Source organism: Microcaecilia unicolor, chromosome 6 (genome assembly GCF_901765095.1).
Source record: "Microcaecilia unicolor chromosome 6, aMicUni1.1, whole genome shotgun sequence".
NCBI classification, from domain to species: Eukaryota; Metazoa; Chordata; class Amphibia; order Gymnophiona; family Siphonopidae; genus Microcaecilia; species Microcaecilia unicolor.
The window spans coordinates 115,394,589-115,422,342 of NC_044036.1; the positions used below are offsets into that span (position 1 = coordinate 115,394,589).

Below are 27,754 nucleotides of genomic sequence, written 5' to 3' on the forward strand. Positions count from 1 at the left end.
TTCTTGTAAAGAGTTTACATTCTTTTGAATAACAGTCAGTTTTTCAGCTGTTTCTTCTTTTAGCAGGTCTACCTTTGCATTTAACTCACCAAATCTCTTATTAAAGTTACTGACTTCACCCGATGTTTGTTGTAAAGTCATATCCATTCTGTTCAGCTTTACCCAAATCATTTCAAGATTTACCTCCTGCGTTTTCCTTGAGGTTCCTACGACCTCTGCTCCCAGCGTCTTCTGTGGAACTTCCCGACCCTCACCGTGGATCTCACCCAATACACTTCCGGTAGGGCGTTGATCCACATCGGTACTCGCCATCGATGCTGGGCAGGGAGGTTTACAAGTAGATGGTGGAGAAAGAGATACATCCTCTCCCAGCGGGACCTCCACTTCCCCAAGGAGCCCCGCTATGGGATCCACATCTCTGCTTGTTTGGGAAATCGGGCTGAAAAAACGCTCTAGTCCCATCCGAGGCAATGAAGGAGTCGAGGTAGGTGGGGGAACTATCCTCGTCAACCCCTTCCTTTTAGTATGGGGCATATTGTCCGCAAGAGTTTTCTCCCGGGCTGGTTCTCAGAGCGACCTTTCGGCGCTGCCTGTTACGCCGCCATCTTGAATCGTCTCCAATCTTCCCTGGGACTTTTAAGTGTATCCTATCCCTTTTGGTATAGGATAACCACTCTTGGTACAAGGCTTCCCCCAGCCTCTGGGTGATCTAGCCTCCCCCTGGCACCCTCCCTGAGCCGGCGTCCCCTGCCTAGGAGCTCTTTCCTCACCTGACTCTAGCGTGCGGTGTCTGGGCCCTAGGATCAACCTTTTCTTCTGAGGCCTGAGCCTTTCCCTCCATTGGGCAGCCTCTTCCCTTTTCTGCTTGCCCTTCCGGGGTTTCTCAAATTCCTTAACCTTTACACTACCTCTTTCTCAAGTTTTAACAGTGCCCTTCTGACTCTCCCTATCCTGATCCTTACTCGGGGATAGGAGTTTACTTACTTTAACCCCTCCTGGGTCCTTCTTTCCCTCAAGCTTTTTCTGGAGGTTCACAATGCAGGCCTGGGCTTCCTGAAGCTTGTTTAGTCTTCTCTGCCCATCCTGGAAGAAGACATCGACCGCTAGGGTCAACACCCTGCACCTCTCCTCCAGGGTCAGCTTTCTGCCCTTTCTGTGGTTTCCCTGGCTTGCTGTCTCTCTATCGCCCACTCAGCTGCCCCCTGAGCTTGAACCTGTTGCAACTCCTTTATCTGAGTTTCCAACTCAAGGTTCCTCTGAGTAAGGTATCTTACCCTTTCCTGGGCTGCCTGCATCTCCACCAATAACCCCTCTATCCTTTGGGTGTATCCCTTGTGCAGGTCTTCTATCTGGATTACCTTCTCCCTATTAAGCTCATTCAGGTCCCTGGACTCAGCTTGGGTCCGCTGCAATGCCACAGTTAACTGAGCCACCACTCCAGTATATCCCTGCTGCACTTCCCTCAGCTGGCTTTCCTGTTGGCCCTTTAATTCTCCCAGCCAAGCCTTTACCTGGGTTAAACTCCCCCTCAGCACTCCTATGGCTGTTTGCTGTAGTTTACCCATCTCCTTAACACTTTCCTGCCTTTTGGCCAACTCCACTTCCTTCTGCTTCACCTCCTGCTTGGCTTCTTCTAATTCTACCTTTACAGAGGTGACAAACTTATTTTCCCTTTGCTTCTGGAGTAGTATCAAGGCTTGCTATTCCCTTATACTTTCCCTTAGGGCCTCTTGCTCTTTATGCCACTCCTGGTGAGCATTCTGGAAATCAACTTTAACTAGGTTTACCCTCTGCTCCTGGTCTTGTTGCAACTGGTCTGTGAGGTCCCTCATCTTCTGCTCATGTGTGGACTGCAGCTTTGCTAATTGGGTCTCATTTTTGGCTTGGGTCCCTTCCAGGGTAGCTGTAAGATGGACTACTTCTGCTTCCTTTTCTTCCCTTAGCCTACCTTCTGTGCACAGCTGAGCCCTAACCGTGGCTAGCAGTGCCTCACAGCCTTCCTTCTGCTTAAGGGACTCTGCCAGTTTGGCCTCTAAGGCATGCACTGAAGCAGCCATTTCTTTCTTACAAGCTGCTTCAAATAAGACCCATCTTTGCTCATTCTCCCTTAGACTATTCTCCATTACCTTATGGGACTCCTCTTGCTGCTGTTGTATATGGCCCACTAAAGTTACCATCAGTCCTTTGTTTAGTTCCAGGACCTCCCTCAGACATTGCTCCGGCTGCCTATAGGCTTCCCCTGGTTTACATAGGGCCTGTAATGCCCCTTCTACCTGCCATATACTTTCTCCAAGGGATTTTAACAGCGGGTTCTCATTCTCCCCTTGGGCTTCCTCCTGGAGTTTCCTACCAAACTCAAGGCCATCTTTGGGAAATTCAATTAATCCCATTTCCCAGTATTTCTCCCTTGGGGCAACTCTCCCTGGTTCACCACCACATGGAAATAGTGCCAGTTTTTCACCGTAGCATGGGCAGCCTACTCTTTCTTCAGCTGTCTCACCCCCCTGCTCACAGTGTACCTTGCCTTCCCCTACACAATCAGGACTACTTTTTATCCTGTCACCTGGGAAGTTCTCACCTGGGCCTACACCCCCTTTCACTTTCCTAGAGGGTTTACCCTTCTTACCAGGACCACCATTATCCTGCAACTGGGGTTTTCCTTCCTTGTCCAGGCACCCATCCTCCCTCTTGGCACTTTTTAGGTTTGTGGTCTCCCCTCTCCCTGGGACATTGGGTGCTTTCCCTGCAGCGGGTTCCTCCTGACCCTCTTCCCTGCAGATACCTCTTTCCCCTTGGGTTCCTGGCCTAACCATGAAGTCTGCCCCTGAGGACTGGGCCACCTCCCGACTCTCATGGCCTTTGGGCTTCCTCGTGCCTGCCATGTCACTTAACCCCCACCAACTGACTGTAGGATTTCCCTCCTCCCAGTCTCCCAGTTCATCCTCTGAACTGCATACTGCCAGACACCACTCTCCAACATGGCCCATTTCCCCACATTGGTATCACTCTGGCTGAATCACTTCTCTTCTCCTTGGGGTCCTGTCTTCCCCAGACACCCTTTCAGGCTTAAACAATGTCCCAACAGTCCCTGAACACAGTCCCCCTCCAAGTCCCAGAACCTGGATCATGGTGTCCAACTCTGCCATGTTCATTCCTTCTGCTGGCGACTTGGGCTCTGGCTCCCCGGGCCTCCAGACGTCTCTCCCCGGTCTGAACCGTCTCCGCCTTCCAATGGCTCTGACGTCCTCCTCGACCATCTGTTGGGATGCAGCCTGTAACACGAGAAATATCCAAGTGCGGACTGTCTGTTTCCCTGGCCCTACACTTGCGCTACTTCTTGGAACTCGTACCAGAATTCACTCAGAACAAGCCTTTCTACAGTTTACTGGAACTGCCCTTCTCAGTTAGGATCCTCCCTCGCCTCCCCCCTAGGTACCCTTTACCTGGGTAGGTGAGTAATGCGCCTTTATCAGCGTTGGCCCCATCGACGGGCTTCATGAACCTCCTGGACACCACCACCTTCACCCTGTAAAGCCAAAAAAAGGAAAGAGACCCAAGTGCAATATCTTTACACTGGTCCCCCTTTCAAGCCAGCCCGGTCCACTCCTGGTCTTCCCCACTTCTCTTTATCCAGCCTTGGCCCCCCTAGGTACCTCTTACCTGAGGCATCCAGGATTTAAGCCTTTAGGCCACCACGACCAGACTCTCCGGCTTGCATGGATCCATGTTCGGTCCCATCTGGGGTGCCATTTGTAACCAGGCGCCTCTCTTGTGCAGCCAAGGATAGAACAATCTCCTCCAGCCACAGGCTCCCGGTACAATTAATAAATAGATGTCCACCAGTAACTTCAATCTTAAGGACTTTTATTCCATGCAGGTTTTTAGTACACAGTTCCAACAACAGCATAGCACATACCAGGATTCAATACAGGCTTCAGTCTGGGCTCTTTATCCAGTGCACAATAAACAGTAATTCAATTCCCAAGACAAACAGTTCTTTCAGTTCATCATCACAGGTCAGTCACCAAGCAGCATTTTCTACCTTCTATCCTCTTTACCTTCAGGAGAGTTCAATATTTTAGGGACTCCTTCTACCCAAGGGTTTCCCCCTGCATCAGCTTCACAGTGAATTCAATACTTTTGGGACTTCCTCTCACCTAAGGAATCTCAGCCTGCTTCAGTACTTTAGGGACCTCCCTGCCCAAGGATTTTCAGTCTGCAAATACTTCTCTCCTTCTCTCTCCTGAACTGAACTAAACTCCTGAGACTCCTTCCCACCTGCCTAATTAATCCCTGGCTTCTGCCTTCACAACCAATCATTCTCCACTCATTAGCTTCTCTACACACCCATACCAGCTGAGTTGAGCATGAGCCTAATGAGGAGCTCCTGCACACAGGGTTTCCTATCTCTCTTTCCCCCTAGTGGCAGCCAATCTACACCTCCTATTAGCTTACACCCATGTCCTCCCTTCTTGCAGCTAGGAGTCCAGTCCAGGTTTTCCATCTCACCTCCTGGCTCCTTGCCTGCAATGCCTTCTGGGACTTGTAGTTCAGACTGAAGCTGCCTTAACCCAACTATCCTGGAGGTGACTTTATCACAAGATGTGATTAATAAATGCACTATTAAACACTTTGAGCATGTTGACTGTTTAGTAGGCTCTAAATCCTAGTGCAGGCATTGATATTGTCACATTTGGATTATTGTAATGTTCTTTACTTAGGACTTTCTATAAAGTTAAATTCTAGATATGTAGTGTGTGATATATGTCATATTTCCAAACATAGGTGTTCCTGGATATTTTATGGATTGCAGAGAAGTTGAAATAATTCCAAAAATGGCAATTTGAAAGGGGGGTGGGGGGCACAGGATGGATGTTCTTACTTCAGGTATATGAAGTTCAAATGTTCCACTGTTTCTGATGTAGTTCTCTGTTATGAACCATCCAGACAACTATGATCTTACCCAATAAGGTTATCTTATTGTACCAAATGGGCTTAAACTTTGGGCCCAATACCCCAAATGATCACCGAGAAAAGGACTTCTCGGTGGTCATTTGGGGTATTGGGCCCCAAGTTGTGGAACAATCTTTTCTTTTTCTTTTTTTTTTTTAAAGAACTATGACAGATGCAGTCTTATGAGAAATTTAAATAGTATTTGAAAGCATGATTTTTAAAATGAATGTTTCTGATTGGGAAATGATGACTGGGGACAGAAGATTCCTGTCATTTCTGGTTTATGTTCTATGATTGGGAATTGATGGTATGGGATAGTGGATTTGTGTCCTATTTGGTTTATGGTGTAGGGATATAAAATGCTAAGTTGTAATTAAGGGATGAGAATGTGTGAATATTTTTAATTGTAACTCACTTTGAGCTAAGTTGGTGAGACATGTAATCAAATGATGTAAAGTACCAGTAAAATAAATTAAAGTTATATTCACTCAAATTACATTAATTATGACTCCGCAGAACTGGATTACTTGAAACACTTCTTATGAGAAACAAACCATGGTGGGAAGAAATGGAAAGGATATTTTTGTGAATGTTACACATTTATTTCTACAGATGTTTAGTTGGTGTTAGTGTGTTTCCCATAGATGCTAGGTTATAGCACATTTCCCAAATGAAGTGAGCTGTACAGTATAGTAGCAATCTATTCTCTCATAGCACTTGTATGTGCTATGTTTTTAACTATTCAAGTTTCATGGGAATATTTCACTATTCTAACTATGCCTTCCTTTTTAAAAAATTTGTGTGCAGTAGTGAAACTGGAGAAAGGGGGATCTCCATGCACTGGGAGAGTGGAGCTATTTCATGAAAATCAGTGGAAGCCAGTGTCCAGCCGTGGTTGGGATATATGGGATGCTCAGGTGGTTTGCAAGGAGATTGGCTGTGGCTTTGCAGTATCTACCAATAAAAAATCTGAGTTTGGAAGGAAAACCAGCATATTTTGGTTTGAAGATGTCAACTGTAATGGAACAGAGTCTCATCTTGCTGATTGCCCAGGAAGTTGGAATGAACATGTGGATGGCTTTGGAGATACAGCTGTAGCTGTGTGCTCAGGTAAGGTCCTAACAATTTTATATCTTCTGATACTGCAGCTTAGATTTGGAAAGGCATAAAAAAAGTCAAGAGAAATATAAGAAAAGCCAGCATAAACCAAACCATGGTCAATTAAAACCAAATTTTTGTTTTTGATAGTGGTTTATATTCTTATGACCTTCCAGGCCCAAGATAGCTGTGTTATAAATGCTGCTGTTCAGCCATTCCAAAAGCAAGATTGTAGCACCCCACGCTTTAGAAAAACTAATGGGCTTCCAATCTGTTACAGAGCTCAGTTCAAAATCCTCCAAAGACTTATTCTCCTGTCCATCTTTCTGATATTACTGCAGTTTACTTCACCTATAAACACATCTATCCCCACTGGCCAACTTATGTTTTTCCTTTCTGATTTACTAATTCTTTAGTGTAACTTGTATTTTCTGTCTGGTCTCCTAATTCTTTTACTGTTACAGTCTTTTTGTTGAATGATTTCTATATCTTCCTTGCTTTCATTTTTCTTTCTTCACAGGTCTCAAGATGCACATTTTTGTTTTGACTCTGAATGTTAAATACATTTCAATGAATAGAACTATAATTTTCTGTATAAAACATTTTGATTTAATAATCAGTATGAAAGAGGTTTTACAGATAAAAATGAATTGATTGCATTTTTTGGTAAAATTAAACAAGACTCTTAAAAGGGCTTAGTTAACCAAAATACCAGTTAATACAAAATACTTTGTAAGGCAGTGGTTTCCAGTGTAAGGCAGCATTCTCCTTGGCCAGCTAGGATCCAGAGCCACACTGTTGATGATCTCATCTCATGATGCATGCCTATAGGGAATGTTTACCAAAGCTTATGAATTTAAAGAATGCAGTGACTGCATTTGGTGTCTGTGTGACAGTGAAAGATAACTTTACAACCAACAGACTTATTTCATCCGCAATTCAATACAGTTGGGTTATTCAGTTCTTGTTTGTCTTTAAGTTTTCATAGTTCTACTATTTTATCCCTAACTAATTGCCATCTGTCAAATTAAACTGTGTTTCAAAAGATGTCCTTCCTGCAAGAAGATGTCTAATTTAGATATGCATTATTTTTGAGTTTGCTAAATAGGGAATGAGCACCAGGTACAAGATTATATTAAATGTGCTAAAATGTCACTGAGAGGTGAGAAAATGAGAGGGATAAAATTGAAAGAATATTTGCACGAAAAAGATACATTCCAGAAATTAATTCTGAATTGTCTACAGAATGTGATCCATTATCTAACCTCAGCATAAAAATGTCCTCTGGTCAGAATGTAAGGAAAGCAACTCAGAAACCAAATATTTAGAAAATCTGTTTGCTTCGATTCAGGCCCCCAGTACCTCTGGCTCTAAGGAGAATACTGCTGCAGGTACAAAGGTTTGTTTTCTGATGCAATCGCATCAGTAAGAAAGGGAGCCCTTACATCTTGAATTTCAGCTACTACCCAATAGAAAACTGAGGCAGAGCATAAGCTTTCTGCAAGCAATAATGATGTGGCACAGAGTTATCTTGTTTTGGACGCTCTTGGCTCCCATGTGGAATATGTTGTCAGCTCCGATAAAATGGAATCTATTGCCTTTGTTCATCCTGAGATTCCTTTGAAGCGGCATAGAATGGATCTTTCTATCGAGACTTTTCCTGGTAAAACTCCTGGTGCATCTGTCACAGACATACCATTTAAGAACTTACTTTTAGAAAACCATTTATCAGCGAGTCCTTCCCCCCCCCCCCCTCCAGAATATTTTTTAAAATGTCACACAGCAATTTTCTAATTTACTCCACAAGCCTCATCATGTTTTCAAGAAAATGTGGGAGAAATTTCTTAAGGAAAGATAGTAAACTTGTCAGTCCATGTGACTGAGTGGCCTCCACCTAACCAGGTCTTTTTTTCTGATGATGAATCTTCTACTGTTGATCCATTGCATCAGTAGTTTCCCCCCCCCCCCCCAATTTCCCTTTATATACTGTTTCTTTCACATCTTTGCGGGGGGGGGGGGGGGGAGGGGGGTCAGTGACTATTAGGGGAGCAAGGGAGCATCATGCCTTAATCTCTCCAGTAATCATCTCGTCACTTAGGGCACATTTTTGTGACTTAGGCATGATTGAAACAGGTCCTTCCCTGAACATTTTAGTTTTGTTCCATTATGGCACAGAAATGTCCAAGTTTTGTGAATGCCCAAATCCCACCCCCAACATGCCCCCTTGTGATTTGGGCACACTGCAGAGAAAAGCATCTCAAATCCAAGTTAGGAAAATCATGATTTGGGCGTTTTTTGTAGAAAAACATCCAAATGCATTTTATGCTGTTTTTGAGATGCTTTTCTCTTTTGAAAATGAGCTTCTAAGTATGTGTCATGGAAGACATTGTTGGTTACAATAACTTCTGCATTCAGAATGTCATGGCTCGGGTAGGTGAGCCCTTGGGCCTCAATCATATTTACGCTACCTACCCAACCTGAAGGCTAGGTGGGTCCCGGCAGGCGAGTCATGCCCTGTCTAAGAAAGACCAGACCAGAGAATGACTCTTAAAGATCCCTTGGAGATGCCCCAAGTTAGGGCAAAGAGTGGCTTTTAATAGAGCCCTTTCGGGCTGGCCTGATAGAGTCAAGGCCAGGGAGTAGCTGGAACCAGGTTAAAACCACAAACAGCAACAGGGCAGGAAAAAGACTGAAGGCATGGACTGGAACAAGGCTGCAACTCACTGTAGACCAGGCTAAGTGACTAATTGCAAAGGCACTGGTTGAGAGTTAGGAACTTCCTTATATACCACTAGACTAGTGGTCATCATCACTGGTGATGACATCAGTCAGCCCCCTCTTGCAGGGCTATAAAGGAAGTGCAGAGTTTCTAGGAAGTAAATGAGACTCTTTTGGCATGGAATGCTGCTGGAGACCATGGAAAACAGTTGATGAGCATGACATAGAATAAATAAGATTCAGGCTTTGGTTCATAACTCTCCGATACTCAGTTTCTCTATGATAAAGTAATTTAACATATTCATCCATAGTATCTTCCTAAGGTCATTTCTGAGTTTAACATTAATGAACCTATAGTGATGCCAGTTTTTAACTCGTCACCACATGATAATGATTACCAATGTCAACTTCTTACGTAGAAGGGCTTTACAAGAAACTATGGATATGTAAAGACCATCAGAGCTTTTCATTTCCTTTGATACAAAAAGAAAACATAGTTCTGTTAGTAAAAGAACTTTGTCATCTTGGATCTTTAATTGCATAGATTTTTGTTATCAGAAGGCAGAGGTAACTACAGAGGGTCATGTAACAACTCATAATTTGTGAGGAACTGCTACAACCAAAGCTCAGCTTCAAAATGCATCATTACAGCACACGTATTAAGCAGCAATGTAGTCATCAGTTCATACCTTTACTAGGCATTATTGTTTAAACAAACCTTTATCTTTAGGATGTAAGTTTGGTTCTTTCATTTTAGGAGATTTTACAGTTCATATTTAAATTTGATTGAAGCTGCTGTTTATCAGCTAAAAAAATATTTATTTTTGGATTTCAATTTGTCTCCTCCTCCAGTCTTTACAGGTTGAATATTTATAATAGGTATATGACGTTAATAATTTGCAACTCTTAATTAGTAAGTCATCGAGAGTGTAGTTGTGGATCCTAGCTTACCATGAAGAAAATCAAGTTTCATACCTGTAACAGATGTTCTCTGCAAATAGCAGGACCCTACAACCACACTAACCTCCTATCCCTTCCCTATTTCAAGTGTGCTTGCAACAGACTGCCTGTTGTGACGTTATCTTTCACTGTTGCAGGGACCCAATGTGCGGTCACTGCATTCTTAAAATTCATAAGTTTTGGTAAACATTCTTCATGAGCATGCATTGTGGGATGAGGTCATCAACAGTGTAGCAGACAGATCCTGATGTCTGTGGTTGATATATTATCTGGATTTTCAGAAGGCATTTGACAAAGCATCTCAGGAATGACTCCTGAGAAAATCAGAAAGTGATAGGATAGGATGCAGTATCCTGTTGTGGATTAAGAACTGGTTAAAAGATAGAAAACAGAGAATAGGATTGAATGGTGAATATCAATGGAGAAGGGTAAATAATGGGGTTTCCCAGGGGCCTGTGCTGGGACCACTGCTTTTTAACGTATTTATAAATGATCAGGAAATGGGAATAACGAATGAGGTGATTAAACTTGCTGATGGCACAGTTATTCAAAGTTGTTAAATCACAAGAGGACTGTGAAAAAGAGGACCTTATGAGACTGGGAGCCTGGGCATCCAAATGGCAGATGACATTTAATGTGATGCATGTAGGGAAGAGGAACTCAAGTATAGCTACATGAAACAAGGTTCAACATTAGGGGTAACTGTCCAGGGAGGATTTAGGTGTTGGCATTGATACCTTGAAAACTTCTGCTCAGTGTGCAGCAGCGGCTGAGAAAGCAAATAGAATGTTAGGAATTATTAGGAAAGGGATGGAAACAAAAATGAGAATATTATAATGCCTTTGTATTGCTCCATGGTGCAACAGCACCATAAATATTATGTGCAATTTTGGTCACCCCCATCTTAAACAGATATAGCAGAATTAGAAAAGGTACAGAGAAGAGTAACGAAAATGATAAAGGGGATGGGACAACTTTCCTATGAGGAAAGGCTAAAGTGGCTAGGGCTGTTCAGTTTAGAGAACACAGCTGAGGGGAGATATAATAGAGGTCTATAAAATACTGAGTGGAGTGGAACGGGTAGACCTAAACCACTTGTTTACTGTTTCCAAAGATACAAGGACTAGGGGGAACACAAAGATGCTACTAAGTATTTATTTATTTGTTGCATTTGTATCCCACATTTTCCCACCTCTTTGCAGGCTCAATGTGGCTTACAATACATCATGAGTAGTGGAAATGAGAAGAGAATAGGCAATTGGTATTACAGAAGGATTTGGGGTTACATGATAATGATAAAGCATAATAGTGAAATAACAAGAAAACATTTTAAGATAATTCTGGGTGCAAGTGGGGGATTTCACATGTGATGATCTTAGTGATATGTCTTGTTGAAGAAATGAGTCTTCAGTAGTTTGGGGAAGTTTAAAACAAATTAGAGAAAATGTTTCCACTCCGCATATAATTAAACTCTGGAATTCATTGCCAGAGAGTGTGGTAAAAACAGTTGTTGTTTTTTAAATTAGGATTTATTTTCCGCCTTTATAAAGGAATTCACTAAAGGAGGTGTACAGTAAGAATAAATCAAACATAAGCAATAGACAATTATAGAGGTAAAAATAGTCAAATAACAATACAAAGTATGGCATAGCATACTACTTACAAAGTCAACACAATACATAATAGAACACTTTAATTGACAGTGTAGGATATAAGAGAGTAAGAGGAGTTAGAAAATAATAGGAGTTAGGTTAGCAGGGTTTAAAAAAAGGTTTGCACAAGTTCCTAAAAAAAAAAAGTCCATTAACTATTATTTAGATGGATTTGGGAAACCACTGCTTATACCTGTGATAAGCAACATAAAATGTTTTACTCTTTTGGGATCTTGCCAGGTACTTGTGATCTGGATTGACCAGTGCTAAAAATGATGGGCTTGATGGACTTTCGGTCTGTCCCAGTATGGCAATGCTTATGTATTTATGTTCTTAACACCTGCTACATATATGAAACCTAAATTGTAGATCAAAGATCAAGAGCTGATGCCTTTAACTCAGAAGATGGCTACTTTTGAATCTCAGAAGTAGCACATTCATTACAGATTTGTAATCTACCTCTCTTGCTTCAGTATAAGAGCTTTCTTTCTTGACAGGTCACTTAGCAAACCCTACACTTACCCATTCGCCTGAACTCTTAGCATTTGAGAGAGGAGTGAACATCCAGCTAAACTGTACAATCCCTCATCTTTATGTGAATACTTCAGTCTACTTCTATAAAGCACAGAGAACAACTCCAATTGTGGTGAAGGCTCTATCAAGTTCAGAAAACAATGCAGTGTATGCTATGAATTATTTGGACACTTCTGATGAAGGCAGATATACCTGTGTGTATGAATTAGAGTCCTTGGGACAAGTCTTCAAGTCAAAAGAGAGCAAAGCGATATTCATTGCTATTGGTAAGTCATTGCTGAGATATACTTTATATCTTGTATTGTGGTCAGGACTTCACTCTTGTTAGTTGTCATGGAGGTGTAGGCTTGTGGTTTGAGCAGTAAGCTAAGAACTGGTTAACCAGAGTTCAGATCCTACATCTGCCATAGACACTCTATGTAACTTTGAACACATGGAGAGCCTCAGAGCCAGAATATAGTGCTATAATAGATGAAAGCAGATAAAGAACTGCATAGGCCATCAATTTATGAGTAATATTGTGGGATTGTTGGTTTAATAACTAACACTGAACTAAGGTCTCAACCACAAAATTCTATAGAAGTATTACTTAATGTTCAAGAAGTGGTTTGCATATATGTGGTAATAATCATTCATGTGAGATGGAGGAAAAAGCCTCTGTAACCCCGGTCAAAGAAACCTCTAGTTATGTGACATACAGGGTGGAGTTCTTCATCGGCTAAAAAACCCCTCCAGATTGTGCTGATGTTGAAATCTGTGAATTAGAACCATAATGGTGAGCCAACCTCCGATATGCCGGTAGCTGGTCTATTACTGAAAATCCATATAAAAGATATGTTATAACATTCACAAGATACATTGTAGCATTTCCTAGAATTAAACATTGAACACACTTACTGAAAAGTCTCTTAGCTTCTATCGCCGCTATTCAAGCAGTCTGCTCAAAATGGCGCCTGATTTTATAAATGCTCATTAATGCACAGAAAAGATCATTGGTTGAAATGTTTTAAAAGAATATCACCCTACATTGAGTGTTTTAAAAGAATGTGGCCCACTGGATCATGGTGTTGAGACCTTTAGGTTCCAAAGATTTTAACCTAAAGATCCAACGTTGCTCTGCTTGCAGGAGATGCTTAGCTTTATTTCCTCCTCTGATATCCGATCTAATTTGTTCAATTGCAAAGCAGTGAAACTGTGAAAATTCATGTTTGGGGACATTGCAATGCGTTGTTAGGGGGGAACCCAGTTGTTTATGTTTCAGGCATGATTTATGCTCTAATAACTGAACGTGCAAATGTCTGGTGGTTTTTTCCTACATAGAACTTCTGACAAGGACACTGCAATATATAAACAACATGGTCCGACCGACAGTTGGTATGGGAGTTAATCAAATATTTCTTTGAATCTACTGGGTTGGTGAATTCATCACATTCTGTAGTGATGCCACACGTGCTGCATTTGCCACACTTAAAGTGGCCTCTTGGTCCGGTAAAGTTCAATTTTAATTGCGCTGGGCTGAGTCTTTCTTTTAAATTTGTTCCTCTAGAGAACGCTATGTGTAAGTTGCTTTTTGCAAATGGAGGATGGGTCTGTACAGTATCCCAATTTTTTCTGATGATATTGTCCACCTCTTCACCACCCCGAGAAAATTTCAAAACAAATGTTTCAAAAGTGTCAGCATTCACACCAACTTGTCTGTCCATCAGTAAGTAATCTCTTTCATTGTGTTTAGCTCTAGTGTATGCTTTCCTAACGACTGCAGAAGGATATCACCCCTGTCCTCTAGATTGTGTATGAGAGTTTTTGCTTGTGACTTAAAGTCAATTTTTTCCATGCAGTTTCTTCTGTACCTCAAGAATTGAGAATATGGAAGACTGTTTTTTAAGGTTCTCGGGTGACAAGTGTCATACTACAAAAGTGTGTTTCTTTCTATTTGTTGTCTTTTTAAATATAGTCATCTTCCAATTGTCGCCATGTCTTTGTATATTGAGATCCAGAAAATGAATGTTATTGATGGAACTTTCATAAGTAAATTGTATTTCAATGCATCTGTTATTGAGCCATTCTATGAACTATGCTAGGCTTGAATCATCCCTTCTCCAGATCAAGAATACATCATCATTGTAGCATAACCATGTTTTTATGTTAGTTTTCTGTGGACACATTAATTGTAACCAACCTGTCTTCATAAGCAGTCATGAATAGGTTTGCCACTGATGGCGCAAATGTGGCACCCATTGCTATACCGGATGTCTGTAAATAAAACTGATCTTGGAACAAAAAGTGGTTTTCTTGAAGAGCCATAGTGACTAACTTCACTAAAAATTCTGAGGGTACTTCCATGGCTCATGGTATTTTATCCAGAATTTTTTGTATGACCAATAAGACTTCATCTTGAGGGATTGACATGTATAATGCCTTAATGTCTAGAGTCACCAATAAAATCATTTCATCTGCAGGAATTGCAATATCTTCCAGCATGTAGAGAAAGTGTTTGGTGTCTCTTATGTAGGAGGGGGTGATGGTGACCAGAGGCTTTAGAAAATGATCTACAAATGTAGAGAGTGGTTCTAATAACGATCCCCGGGAGGACAGGATGGATCGTCCGGGGGGATTTTGTAATCTTTTATGTATCTTGGGCAAGCAATATAATACAGGGGTAACGGAAAAATCTTTATTCAAAAATAAATATTCTTTTTTTGGTCAAAAACCCTTCTTTAAACCCTGCTGATGTGATATCTTTAATCAAACTATGAAGTATTTTAGTGGGATTTTCATCAAGTAATTTATAAACCCCCTCTTCTGCCAATTGGGACTCTGCTTCTTGAATGTAGTCAGTTCAGTTGAGTACAGTCACTGCGCCTCCTTTGTCTGCCTTTTTAATGACTATTTTGTCATTGATTCTTAATGATTTTATGGAGACTTGCTCTTATTTTGACAAGTTGTCCTTAAAATAAAACGTCTGACTGTTAGACAACACTTCTCGTGTGACTACTTCTTTGAAAATTCTAACTATGGGGTCTAAAGGAATGGGGTAACCCATATAGATTTCAAATGTACTCTAGACCTATAATATCCCATCTTGTTCTCATCAAAGAAGATCTTCAACTGCAATCTTCTAATGAACCTCTCCAGATCAATGTTGAACTGAAAAGCGTCAAAACTTTCAGCTGGAGTATAGGATAAACCTTTTGCCAAAAGGGCTTGATCTGAGGGAGTTAATTCATACCTGCACAAATTAATCACCACTGATTCCTTCCTCTTTGCGTCTGCGTCACAGGACAATTCTGATTGCCTCTCTGTGTGTTTGAAGGTCCTCCTCTTCGCCCTCTTCCTCTTCTGGTCCATCTGTCCCCTAAAAAAATCATCTTTTTTACTGCCATCTGAAGATCCACTGCTTGATGATGTGGAATCAGAACCTTGGTCTCGTTCTCTGGTCTCTTTTCCTGCCTTATACATCCAAGGGTAAATAGTGTTGTTTTGATAATCTCTTACATCTCATTCAAATTTTCTCATTTTTGCCTATTGGATGTCCTCACGAAAGTTAGTGAGCAACTCCTTGAATCTTTCATGTTCCTTCTCAAACTCGTTTAGTGATAGTTTGTCCTTTAGTTCTTTAAGCTGTGTATCCTGCAGGCGGATTTCCCAGATAATAAATTACCTGAAACAAGGTTTCCCAACAGAACTATCCGCAAGCAAAATATTCTGTTCTCTGTCTAGGGGAAGGGGGAAAACCTTGGCTATGGCCCTACATGCCACTATTTCGGTCAGAGAGAGAGAGCTGAGAAATCAGGCTGATATATATATTAGCTTTATTATGGATAATATAAAAAAAGATATACAAAATAGAAATTTGGCAAAGCTTTGGCTGAACAAAAATACTGGCAGTAATTCTTACAACTATATTCTCACACCACACACATTTCTTACTGGTTGCTAGGTAAACTTGCACAACTGATTAGAATGCAATAACTATGTTACGAGGTAGAATGGTAATTAGCAGCTTCTTTCCCGACCAAGGTTATGACTAACACCAGCCTTATGCTCAGGTAATCACCACTCGCTAACCCAGACTAATAGGAGATAGATCACTGTCCTGCTTATAATCAAACGAGACAAACGCCCAAGTTCCGACCTAAATCGGGAGATGGACGTTAATCTCACAAAAACGAGTAAATCCATATAATTGAAAGCAATGTTTCAGTGCGCCCGTGTCGCTCGTACGTGGACGTAAAAACGTCCAAATAAGAGGCGTGTCGGGGGCGTGTTAGGGGCGGTGATACGACGTGGACGGGTACAACGTATAACGAATAGCGAAAGGGCTCTGGTTGAGCGGGAAGATGGGCGTAATATGATGGACCCGAAATAAAAGCGACCAGAGCAAGGGGGAAATCGTCTTTAGACCCATTAGCGATTGTGTGTAGTTGGAGAGTGGCGATATTGTTGGTGGAAGAGCGGAAGTGGTGGTTGCAGAGAGAAAGCCGAGCGTGTTGAGTACCTGTGACCGTCGTCTGTGTGCCCTGCCTCTTTTTGTGTCTTACCCTTTGACCGTTCCTTACTCCTACTCCTTTGCTCCATCGCCCCCTTCCCCTCCCCCTATCCCTCCCCATTCACTCTTCCCACGTGTGTACTCTATTCCCTGACCTCCGTTTGTCTCTGTGTTCCTGTACTGTTTGGCGAGTGAGTGGCCAGAGGGCGTGGTGGCTGGAAGTGAAAGATCTGTGTGTGTTGCTGTTTGTTTGACTACTAGTCCTAATACTTGCACTGGTGGTGGGGATATGGATGCACTTAATGCACTTGTGGCATGCATGCTACACGAAGAGGCCACCCACCGCAGGAGGTATTCACGGCCCCGAGTGTTTAGGCCCCGCACCACCTTCCTACAACTCACTGACCAGCAGTGTCTAACAAGGTTCAGGTTTGATAGGGCCACTATTCGTCAGCTGTGCAAGCAGCTGACACCCCTCCTTCAGCCCCAGACACGTAGGAATAACCCCATCCCTGCCCACCTCAAAATCACTTCCGCTCTCTCTGTCCTGGCCACTGGCAGTTTTCAATCCGTATTAGCTGCTAACACAGGCCTCACCCAGGCTTCTATTTCACACTGTCTCACCCAGTTCCTGGATGCCTTCATAACTCACACCTCACACTACATCACTTTCCCCACCACCCCCCAGGCCCTGCACAACAACATGGCCGCCTTCTATGCTGTTGCTAGATTCCCCTCGGTCATCGGTGTGATAGACTGCACACACGTAGCCCTCAGACCCCCCCGGGCACACGAAGCCACCTACAGAAATAGGAAGGCATTTCATTCTATGAACATGCAAGTTGTATGTGATGCCCAGGGGGAGATATTAGACGTGTGTGCCAGGTACCCCGGCTCCAGCCACGATGCCTACATCCTACAGCACTCGGGCATCTTCCGCAGGTTCGAGCGAGGGGAGTTCATTGGTGGATGGCTACTAGGTAAGTGCAACATGCATGTACCACCCATACTACACCTCCTCCACTGGGCAACCCTCCGCCCTGGCTTCCTCCACCACAACCCACTATCCAAATCCCCCCGCCCCCCCTGTACCTGCTCCAAGCGATACACACTCATCTACTGTATCTCATTCTGCTTTTCTGCAAAGGTGACTGAGGCTACCCGCAGAGGACATGGCTTATGACCCCCCTGATCCACCCACAACCAGGGCCAGAAGAAACCTACAACAGGAAACATTGCAGCACCCGGGGGATCATTGAGCGCACCTTTGGTTTATTGAAAAACCGCTTCCGCTGTCTGGACCGGTCTGGAGGAGAGCTGCTCTACAGTCCAGAAAAGGTGGCCAAGATCTTTGTGGCGTGCTGCATGTTACACAATTTGGCCCAGCGCAGAGGACAGCCTCTCCCAGAGGAGCCACAGCCACCACCAGAAGAGGCCCCAGATGAGCTGGAAGAGGAGCCCCCTCCACCCCCAGCCCACAGAGCAGAGCTCAATGCCTACCAGCTTGGCGTAAGAGCAAGACAAAGACTCATTGAAACAAGTTTTAGGTGAAAGTAAGTGAACATTTATTTGTGACATTCAGTTCATATGTGTGTGTTCAACCCCACCACCACCACCCCCCTCCCACACCCACCCCCCTCCCACCAACCCTCACCCTACAGCATGTCCCATCATTTTCCCCTTCCCTTCCCCCGTCCCCTCCTACCCCTCCCACGCCCTTCCTTTGCAGCTGGTGCTGCATGGGAAGTCTCTTCACCCTCTTCTGAGCTGCTGCTCCCAGTGTCCTGCTCCCTATCCCCACGGCAGCCTGCGGCTTCGGCTGCACCGTGGAAATCGGGCCACCTTCTTGGTTCTAGTGGTCTGGCCACAGGACCCAGAATGGGAGCAGATTTGGTGGGTGCTGCAGGAGTGGGTGCGGAGGCTGAGGATCGCAATGCCCACCTCTTAGCTGGTGGTTGCTGGTGGTCAGTGGAGGAGGATGTTGATGGCAGGGGCTGCTCCAGCAGCACGGGGGCTGGAGTAGGTGCGGTGCCCTGAGGGCGCAGGTGTTGGATGCTCTGCTCCAGCCATCTCAGTTGCTGGAGCACCTCCTGGTGGCCTTCACGTTGCGCCTGGAGGAGTTCCTGGTGTGCTCGCTGCTGTGCCTCCAGTGCTTGGCGCTGCAGCTCCAGTTTCTGCTGGCGGTACTCCTCCAAGCGCACGTTGTGGCGGAGTAGTTCGGTGGCCAGCCGCAGGAGTTGCCTCCTTTGGCCGGATGGCCTCTGGCGGGGAGCTGGGCCCTCCTCCTCCTCAACAAAGTCCTCCGGTGCTGGAGGTGCGGCCTCTGCTGGTGCAGGTGGTGGTGGTGGTGGTGGTGGTGGTGGTGGCAGAGGCTGGACAGCTGGTGCAGGTGGTGGTGGTGGTGGCAGAGGCTGGACAGCTGGTGCAGGTGGTGGTGGTGGTGGCAGAGGCTGGACAGCTGGTGCAGGTGGTGGTGGACGCAGAGGATGCATAGCTGGTGCAGGTGGTGGAGGCTGGACTGCTGGTGCTGCAGGCTGTGGAGGTTGAGGCTGGACGGATGGTGTAGGGCGTTGGCCTTGCAGGCCACTAGGGCCAGCCTCCTCCGAGTCTTCACCTGTATAGCACAAGAGTGAGGAATAGTGTTGGTGCAAATAACCCACTTTTGTCTTTCAGCATTCATATACATTGGTATGTCCCCCAACCTGATGACCCAGCAAAGAGATGGTGAGGAGGAATGGAATTGACACGGGTACGAAAGAGAGAGCCCCGCAGGCAGCTGGGTAGAGGTGGTGGATGAGCAGCTCAACGTTGTGCTCAAGCTGTTAGTTGTATAAATGTTAAATTGAACAACATTGCAGCATGTGTTGTGTTACTACTGACTTGCTAAACTGCATAGAACTGCTTTATGACCCCCATTACAGGCTCCTTCAGTTGAATGCATGTGGCCCACACTCAGTAGAGCACAGAGGTCACAGGAGGAACTAGGCACAGTTTGGTAATGGGAAAATAGAGGAGTAGTAGGGAAGGACGGCCCCCAAAGTTCTGCCACAGTAGTAACCTACACACACCCATAGGAGCCAACTGGAAAGTAGTATTGGGGGTGCTAAGCCCAGTGACCAACCCTCCTCCCTGCACAGCTACATGATCTTTCCTCAATATTGGGGGTGCTCACACACAGCACCCACCCTGTCTGCTTGCTCCTATAACACACATGACCACTACCACTACTCAAATAGAGCTTACAATTAATTCAATAAATATGGGCACACAGGACAGGTAAGAGGAAACCCAATGACAACGGTAGGGATAGGGAGTAAGGGTAGAGAGCTAGGGAGTAGGGGTTACCAGGTCACAACAGCATCATAAAGGTGGCCTGTTAATATACATAAAGACAGCCAGAGATACTCCCCCCCCCCCACCTACCTCCCTCCTCCTGCCCCCCACTCCTCACCTCCCTCCCCCTGACCCCAACACAAGTGTAGTGCAGCACAACAGATACCCCAACTGCATAATGAAACACCTACCTGAGTCCTCAGCCTGGCCCGAGGTGTCCAGGGAGCCAATCCCGTGGATGCCCTCCTGGGGTAGGAGGGAGTACACCATCAGCTCCATGGGTGTAAGGTTGGCAGTGTCATTGCCTGGGGGATTGGCCCCCGCCTTCCTGCGAACATCCCTCCTCAGCTTCTGCCACTTCCTCTTGCAGTCCTCCACGTCTCTCCCAGCATGGAAGACAGCATTCAGGCTGTCCCGTACTGCCTCCCATTCGCGCTGCTTTACTGTTGCTGCCAGCCTCTGCCCTGTGGGAGCAAACAGACTCCGGTGGCGCTGTACAATTTCTTGGACCAGGAGCTCCACCTCTGCCTCGACAAAATTACCCTTCCGGGTCGGCGGCATGCGTGGTGGCATTGTACCAATGGGGTTTTCGAAAATACGGAGTGGGCGTTTATATAGGCGCCAAGAACGCCCATTGAGACGGGGGAATAGGCGTTTCTGATATGGGCGTTTCTTTTTCAATTATACACATAATTCCTAAGCGTGCCCAGCTCAGATAGCGATTAGGAACACATGGTTTCGATTATGAGTAGATAAGTATGGGCGTCTCCACCTGCCTTCCCTTTCTTCATTGCCATTTTACCTGCCATTTCCTGCACTTAGACCTTGCCCGTTGTTCGTAATAATCATTTACAGGGTTTTACCCTCACTTATATGAAGGTATGTGTTTAGCTAAGTATGCTTGGGTACACCTGTGTATTTAGGGGGGGAGGAATAATTGTTGGCCCTCAGCCACCACGCCTTCCGTTTCCTGTCTTCCACATCCCCTGATGCTCCCTTCCTTTCTCCCATTCTCTCTGCCTGGTTGTAGCAGGCAGTGTGTGGGGGCCAAGAATTTAGTACAGTCGGCCCACATCAAGCACCCCTCGGTAAGGGTCATTTCAATCAAGGAGATGTGCAGCTAATGTTCCAGAAGATAAAAGGCGCACTACACAGTCTTGAAACAGACGTTCATGGTAAGCTCTCATTTGTCTGCCACCTCTTCTCTTTGTGCTCATAGTCAAGGAGTGTGCATTCACTGTATGTATGTAGTCTGGAGTCAGATGTTAGGTAGCTCTCTTTTCACCAGGTTCCTGTGCACTGTACTGTGGGGTTGGCAGGTCCTCAGTGGTGTGGGCCAGCTGTTCGAGGTGCTGTATTGGTTCCCGGTAGCTTCCATCTTCCTTGTTTATGTGGTGTACCCCAGTCCCCATTTATGAAGTGGCCACCCATTCTCAAGGTCCATAGGCGGGGGAGGGGAGAATGATTAATGCAATGGATGTGTATAGCACATTATGGAACACCTTCCTAAATTGCTCCATAGGTAGTAGGGTAGGGAACATGCACATTACATTGTTTTTAATCGGTAGCCTGGACAAAATGATCGAGGTGGCTACAGGTAGTCCCACTGAGGCCTATGACGTGGTGGTGAGGGAGAGGGGTGTGTGTACAGGTACCAACCCAAAGTAACTGGTGGTGGCTAAAGCCTGGTGGCTGCTGTGGTCTAGTGGTTAGAGCACCAGCCTTATAATCATAAGGTTGCTGGTTCAAATCCCACCTAAGGCAAGTCACTTCAGGGACAAAGTTTGACACAAACCCAGAATACTTGAATGTAACACACCTTGATCGACTACTGGAGAAAGTGTGATCACACCTGCAAATAATGAGCACCATTTTTATTTGTGCCCTTCCCTAACACAAGTATTACATTGCAACTGTGATGAAGTAACCATCCATCTATTGGGTTTCCCATTGTTTCCCTTTTGCTCCTCAGCATTATATACCATAGCTGATGTATTCAATGTGAAAATAGGAGCCAGCTGTTTGTAGGTCCTTCTTGGGCCCCCCCCCCCCCCACCAATGTGGATTGTGGGTAAGGATATGTGTCCATCAGACAGCAAACACTGTGTATGTGGTACCTGGAGTTATGTGGAAGTGTGTACCTGGCAGATCACACGTGGTACACTATTAATCTCTTATTGATGGCACTCTGTATTGTGGGTCAGTATGGTGGAGGGGTGGGAGGGAGAGAGAGATGCTGGCTGGCCATTTTTATTAATGAACACAAATATCCATCCAGCCTCCCTGGCCCAACCCCCCTGCACATATGGGCATGCAGGTTGGAATGAACAGGTGGCGTTCTGTATGGCCAACATTCTCAGACATACATCACCTTCTCATTCACACAGCACATTTAATGCTATGCATATTGCTGCCTCCTTCCTCTCAACTCAACAGCACCATTTGGTGATATGTAATGCACAAGGGAGACAAACACACACACACACACTGATAGTTATATTGTAACAACACATTTATTTCCCCCCACCCCCACCCCTACAAAATAAGCCCCAACAATGCCCTCCTCCCCCCCACAACTCCCCACACAACCCCAACAATTCCCTCCCCCACCCCCCACAGAACCCCCAACATTTCCCTCCCCCTACACACACAACCCCAACAATTCCCTCCCCCACCCCCCACAGAACCCCCAACAATTCCCTCCCCCACCCCCCACAGAACCCCCAACATTTCCCTCCCCCCACACACACAACCCCAACATTTCCCTCCCCCCACACACACAACCCCAACAATTCCCTCCCCCACCCACTCCCCACACCCCCAACAGGCCCCCCCTATTTCAATTAAGGGCGGCCACGCCCTCTTAGCAAGGCCCTCTGTAGCAGGGCAATGAGCAGCCCCAGCAGTACCCTTAGTGGGCCCTGGAGCTGCTCATTGCCCTGCCGTAGGGCTCTCACCTCCTGCAGCAGCTGGTGCTGGCCAACTATAAGCTGCTGCTGGCCATCTACCAGCTGCTGCAGGAGGCAGACCACAGTAGCTGGGCCAAAGGCTGGAGGTGGGCCAGGGGACACGGAAGATGGCCCAGGGGACACGGAAGATGGCCCAGGGGATGGAGGTGGGCCAGGGGACACGGACGCTGGCCCAGGGGATGGAGGTGGGCCAGGCGATGGCGCTGCCTGAGGGGAGGGAGAGGCCTCACACGGAGCTGCAGGTGGGGAGGGGTCCTCATGATTGTCCTCCTCATCTATGATGAGGACTCCCTCCTCCTCCTCCTCCTCCTCCTCCTGGTGGTCCGCCTCCTGGCCTGGCTGCTGCTCCTCCTCCTCCTCCTCCTCATCCATGTGCTCCTGCTCCTCCTGCTCCTCCTCCTCCTCCTGCTCCTCCTCCTCCTCCTCCTCCTCCTGGAGGTGGTGGCCCTCCTCATCCTGCCGCTCAGCTTCCTGCTGGTGGAGCCCTGTGTATGTAAAAAGGAGTGTGATTGAGATCAGTGCATACACCATGGCTTGCATAGTGCAGTAGCTGGGTGGCGTGAGGCAGGGGATGGGGCAGGGTGTGGTAAGGCGTAGCCTATGCCCATGGGGAATGAGCTGCATCAGATGACATGAAACAGAACCCTGGACCCTCCTCTGACACACACCACGCAGGACATGTTGCCATACCAAATTCATTGCTGACCAGCATGTTTGCATTGTGAGATGCAACGAGGGGTTGATGGGCAGTTGTTGTAGGAGTTATTGGGGGGGGGGGGGCAGTGGGAAGGGTGTTGAGCACAATTCTTTTATGTGATTTAGGCCATAACATGCAGTACAAGTAGGGCCTCAGGCAGCTGTACCAGGACACAGTAATCAGCCACCACAATAAGGGGAATAGTAAAGTGTGGCATATCATCTCATTCATCTCGGGGGGATGGTCGACGTTGCAGGCACGCTCATGGGAGAACCCCTGCAACCTGCATCCTTGATCTTGGACAGATTGGTATTACTAGGTGGCTATTAGGCACATGGGAAGTGATATTGTACAACACATTTGCTTTATTCATGAAATGTATGTAGTAATCTGTACAGGTGTCCTGTTTTTGAATACTTACGGCGAGCCCTGAGGTGCCTTCGCACCGCCCGGATGAGGTCGGGCCTCTCCCGCCTCACCCGCCGGAACCGCCTCCGGAGGGACTCGAGGTCCTGGTGGACTCCAAAGCGTCTGTAAGATATAAGTTTGGAGAGCAGGGGTCAGGGGTGTTGGTCCTTTTTGTCCTCTGCACACATTCATTTGCTATTCACATACCAGAGAGAGAGGGTCTACAGTGTTGGGGGGGGGGGGCACCTCCATTGGTAGTGAATCATAGGAGCCACCTTTTTTCCATTTTGGGGGGTGGAACCCCCAGTGGAGATGACCCCTCCCTCCATACATATTTGATATTGGGGGTGGGGTGGTGAAGCACCCACAGCAGCCACCGAGTTGGTTCCTATGCAGATGATGCCAGAGAGGTGGCCATGAGGCCAGACAGTACCGTTTGTATACATTATAATGTATGCTTGTTAAACTACTTTATATGTGTTATCATGACCATGTTATAAAGTATGGTATAGGTTTCATTGGTCTCATGCTTCCACTATTCGGAGGCTCCAAAGAGGGGTTGGAAAATGTGGCCTTCACATAACTAACGAAATTGTCACATAACACTAATAGCAAATGTCACATACCTAACCTAACGAAATACATTCTTGTAGGGATGTGGGAATGGTGGTCATTTCAATAACATACAAATTATTAGTGATTGTGCATGTTCCTATATTACTCATGATCCTTGCATGGACACTCCAGTTACTGCTGGTAACATTGATGACGGAGCTGTTATATGTGTAGGTACAGGAGGGGAGGGGGGTTGGGCCATAACCTTACCTCTCTAACCTTTCCCGGATGCGGGACCAGGCTCGCATGGCCTGCAGCCTGGGGGGCAGGTGATGGTGCTGGATGAAGAGCCGGTGCCTTACGCACAGCCGCACCAGCATCAGGCTCTCCTCCTGTCCGAAGTTGGGTTCTCTTCGTTGTGCCATTTTTCCACGTGTTGGAAAAGAAGTGCCTTATATAGGCGACCTTGCGTGAGGGACGTCGTTTCACGCACAGCTCCATATATGGATGACCATTCCATATATGGCCCCTATCAGCACGTGGACGCCCTCGTAAGCATAGACGTCTTTGACGTGCACATGCCTGCAGGAGTGTGAAACGTGGCTTCTATAGATGAGTATGACGCACCCCACCCGACCCTTTTCACATATACACAATATGCATTTACTGCATGTTCAGTAGGTGTACAGTGCATGCAGATCCGCACATTCAGATGGGCACATATGATGAAAGTATGGGTGGAGCAGCATGATATGTCTGTAGTTGACACATATATGCATTCCTCATATATTTCCGTACCTGGATGGCCTGAACAACATGTACTGTACTTGCGATACACCTATGTACATTATTTTACACACCACGTGATTTGGTCGTTTGCACCTGCAATAATCGACCGTGTTAGGGCGCCCAATTTAGTCACGCTTATGCGCTCGTCATTTGATTGTTTTCTTACAGGGATAATCGATTATCGAAAAACGCCCACACTATTTTTCCATTATACAGGTCTATTTTTGGACGTTTTCGTAAGAACGCCCTAATTCGTACTTGGACGATCTTTCCATTTTGCCCCGCTGTGTCTCTCACCAGGCAACCTCCGGGGACGCCTCTCAGGAGTAGCACAGGTTACTTCCCAAACTCAAGCTGAGAGATCAGCGAGTCTTCGTCAGAGCCACAACAGGCACTCTGCAGCAGTCAGCAAAGGCACAGGTCACACCTTGTAGGTAGCTGAATCACACGGTACTCTTCCAGATACACAGTTCATCAGTTGGTGGACCTTCTTAGGTCACTGGTCTTCTTTCCACCTCCACCTTCTTCCAAGGATTCCGACTCACTAACTCCCCAACTCTTCCCGCTCTTCCAGCGCCTCTCGGTCAGGTGATACCAATTATCCTCTTGTACCATCCTGTGCATGCGCAAGAAGAGTTCTTGGTTTTTTTTAGTGACCTTGGAAATGGTAACTTCTGGTGCCATGCCTGCTTCCCTTCTCATCATCTCCGAGATAGAAGGGGAATAATTGGAGCATAGAGTGTCCTTGGCTTCAGCAAGCCTGTCAGTGATGTTCCACAAACTGAAGCTGACTCTGACACAGAGATGTGCAGGTCAGAGGTTTACAGCAGCCATCTTCTACTAACAAGATGTCATAGGCTTGTATAGGCCAAGACCAGCAAGGGAGACACAGGGACATACCCCTACAATCCAAATGTTCTATTTCTAATGTTGTTTTGCTTCTTTCAATGATTAACAACATTAAATCGAGAGAACATTGATTTAAATCATGTTCCACCGACTAATGAATTCTTCATCCTCCTTGAAAATTTGAGAACTCCACCCTGTATGTCACATAACTAGAGGTTTCTTTGACCGGGGTTACAGAGGCTTTTTCCTCCATCTCACATGAATGATTATTATCACATATATGCAAACCATTTCTTGAACGTTAAGTAATACTTCTATAGAATTTTGTAGTTGAGTCCCTAGTTCAGTGAAAGGTCCTTCAGTTATATGGACAATATGGCCACCTCCTGGAAGCCTGGCTTCCATTTTTCAGCAGAAGCAGCAGCAGATTTATTGAAAGATACGGATACATTTAGCACAACCTTGTTAGGCACCGCCAGGCAAGATTTGGGATTCACTGTTGGGGAAATTCAAGTCATCCATTAAGAAGGAACTCAATAGTGGAGCCTTAATAGAATATTGTAAAACAGAACGCATCCCCAGAGGCATGCGCATTAATAAAGCTCCTCAAATTTTCAAGGAGGATGAACAATTCATTAGTTGGTGGAACATGATTTTAAATTAATGTTCTCTCGAGTAGTGTTGTCTAACAGTCAGACATTTTATTTTAAGGACAACTTGTCAAAAGAAGAGCAAGCCTCCATAAAATCATTAAGAATCAATGGCCAAATAGTCATTAAAAAGGCAGACAAAGGAAGCGCAGTGACTGTGCTCAACTGAACTGACTACATTCAAGAAGTAGAGTCCCAATTGGCAGAAGAGGGGGTTTATAAATTACTTGATGAAAATCCTACTAAAAGACTTCAGAGTTTGATTAAAGATATCACATCAGCAGGGTTTACAGAAGGGCTTTTGACTAAAAAAGAATATTTATTTTTTAATAAAGATTTTCCCGTTACCTCTATATTATATTGCTTGCCCAAGATACATAAAAGATTACAAAAGCCCCCCGGACGATCCATCCTGTCCTCCTGGGGATCGATATTAGAACCACTCTCTACATTTGTAGATCATTTTCTAAAGACTCTGGTCACCATCACCCCCTCCTACATAAGAGACACCAAACACTTTCTCTACATGCTAGAGGATATTGCAATTCCCGCAGACGAAATGATATTAATGGTGTCTCTAGACAGTAAGTCATTATACATGTCAATCCCTCAAGATGAAGTCGTATTGGTCATACAAAAAGTGCTGGATAAAATATCACGAGCCATGGAGGTACCCACAGAATTTTTAGTGGTTAGCCACTATCCTGCTTATTTTCGAAGGAGAAGGGAACCCATCTTCTGACACAAATCAGGAGATGGGCGTTCTTCTCCTAAGGTCGCCCAAATCAGCATAATCGAAAGCTGATTTTGGGCGTCCTCAACTGCTTTCTGTCGCGGGGATGACCAAAGTTCAAGGGGGCGTGTCGGCAGTGTACTGAAGGCAGGACGGGGGCGTGGTTAACAGATGGGCATCCTCGCCCAATAATGGAAAAAAGAAGAGCGTCCCTTACGAGCATTTGGCCGACTTTACTTGGTCCATTTTTTTTCACGACCAAGCATCAAAAAGGTGCTCAAACTGACCAGATGACCACCGGAGGGAATCAGGGATGACCTCCCCTGACTTCCCCAGTGGTCACTAACCACCTCCCACCCCAAAAAAA

At 45.5% G+C, this 27,754-nt stretch overlaps 1 protein-coding gene across 1 annotated transcript in view; it reads left to right on the forward strand.

The window, feature by feature from the left end:
* Positions 1 to 27,754, forward strand: part of LOC115471580 (deleted in malignant brain tumors 1 protein-like) — a 339,289-nt gene that overhangs the window by 212,857 nt on the left and 98,678 nt on the right. The window contains exons 11-12 of the mRNA XM_030205253.1: positions 5,761 to 6,063; positions 11,879 to 12,181. Coding sequence (XP_030061113.1) covers positions 5,761 to 6,063; positions 11,879 to 12,181 — 606 coding nt within the window. The remainder of the gene's footprint in view (positions 1 to 5,760; positions 6,064 to 11,878; positions 12,182 to 27,754) is intronic.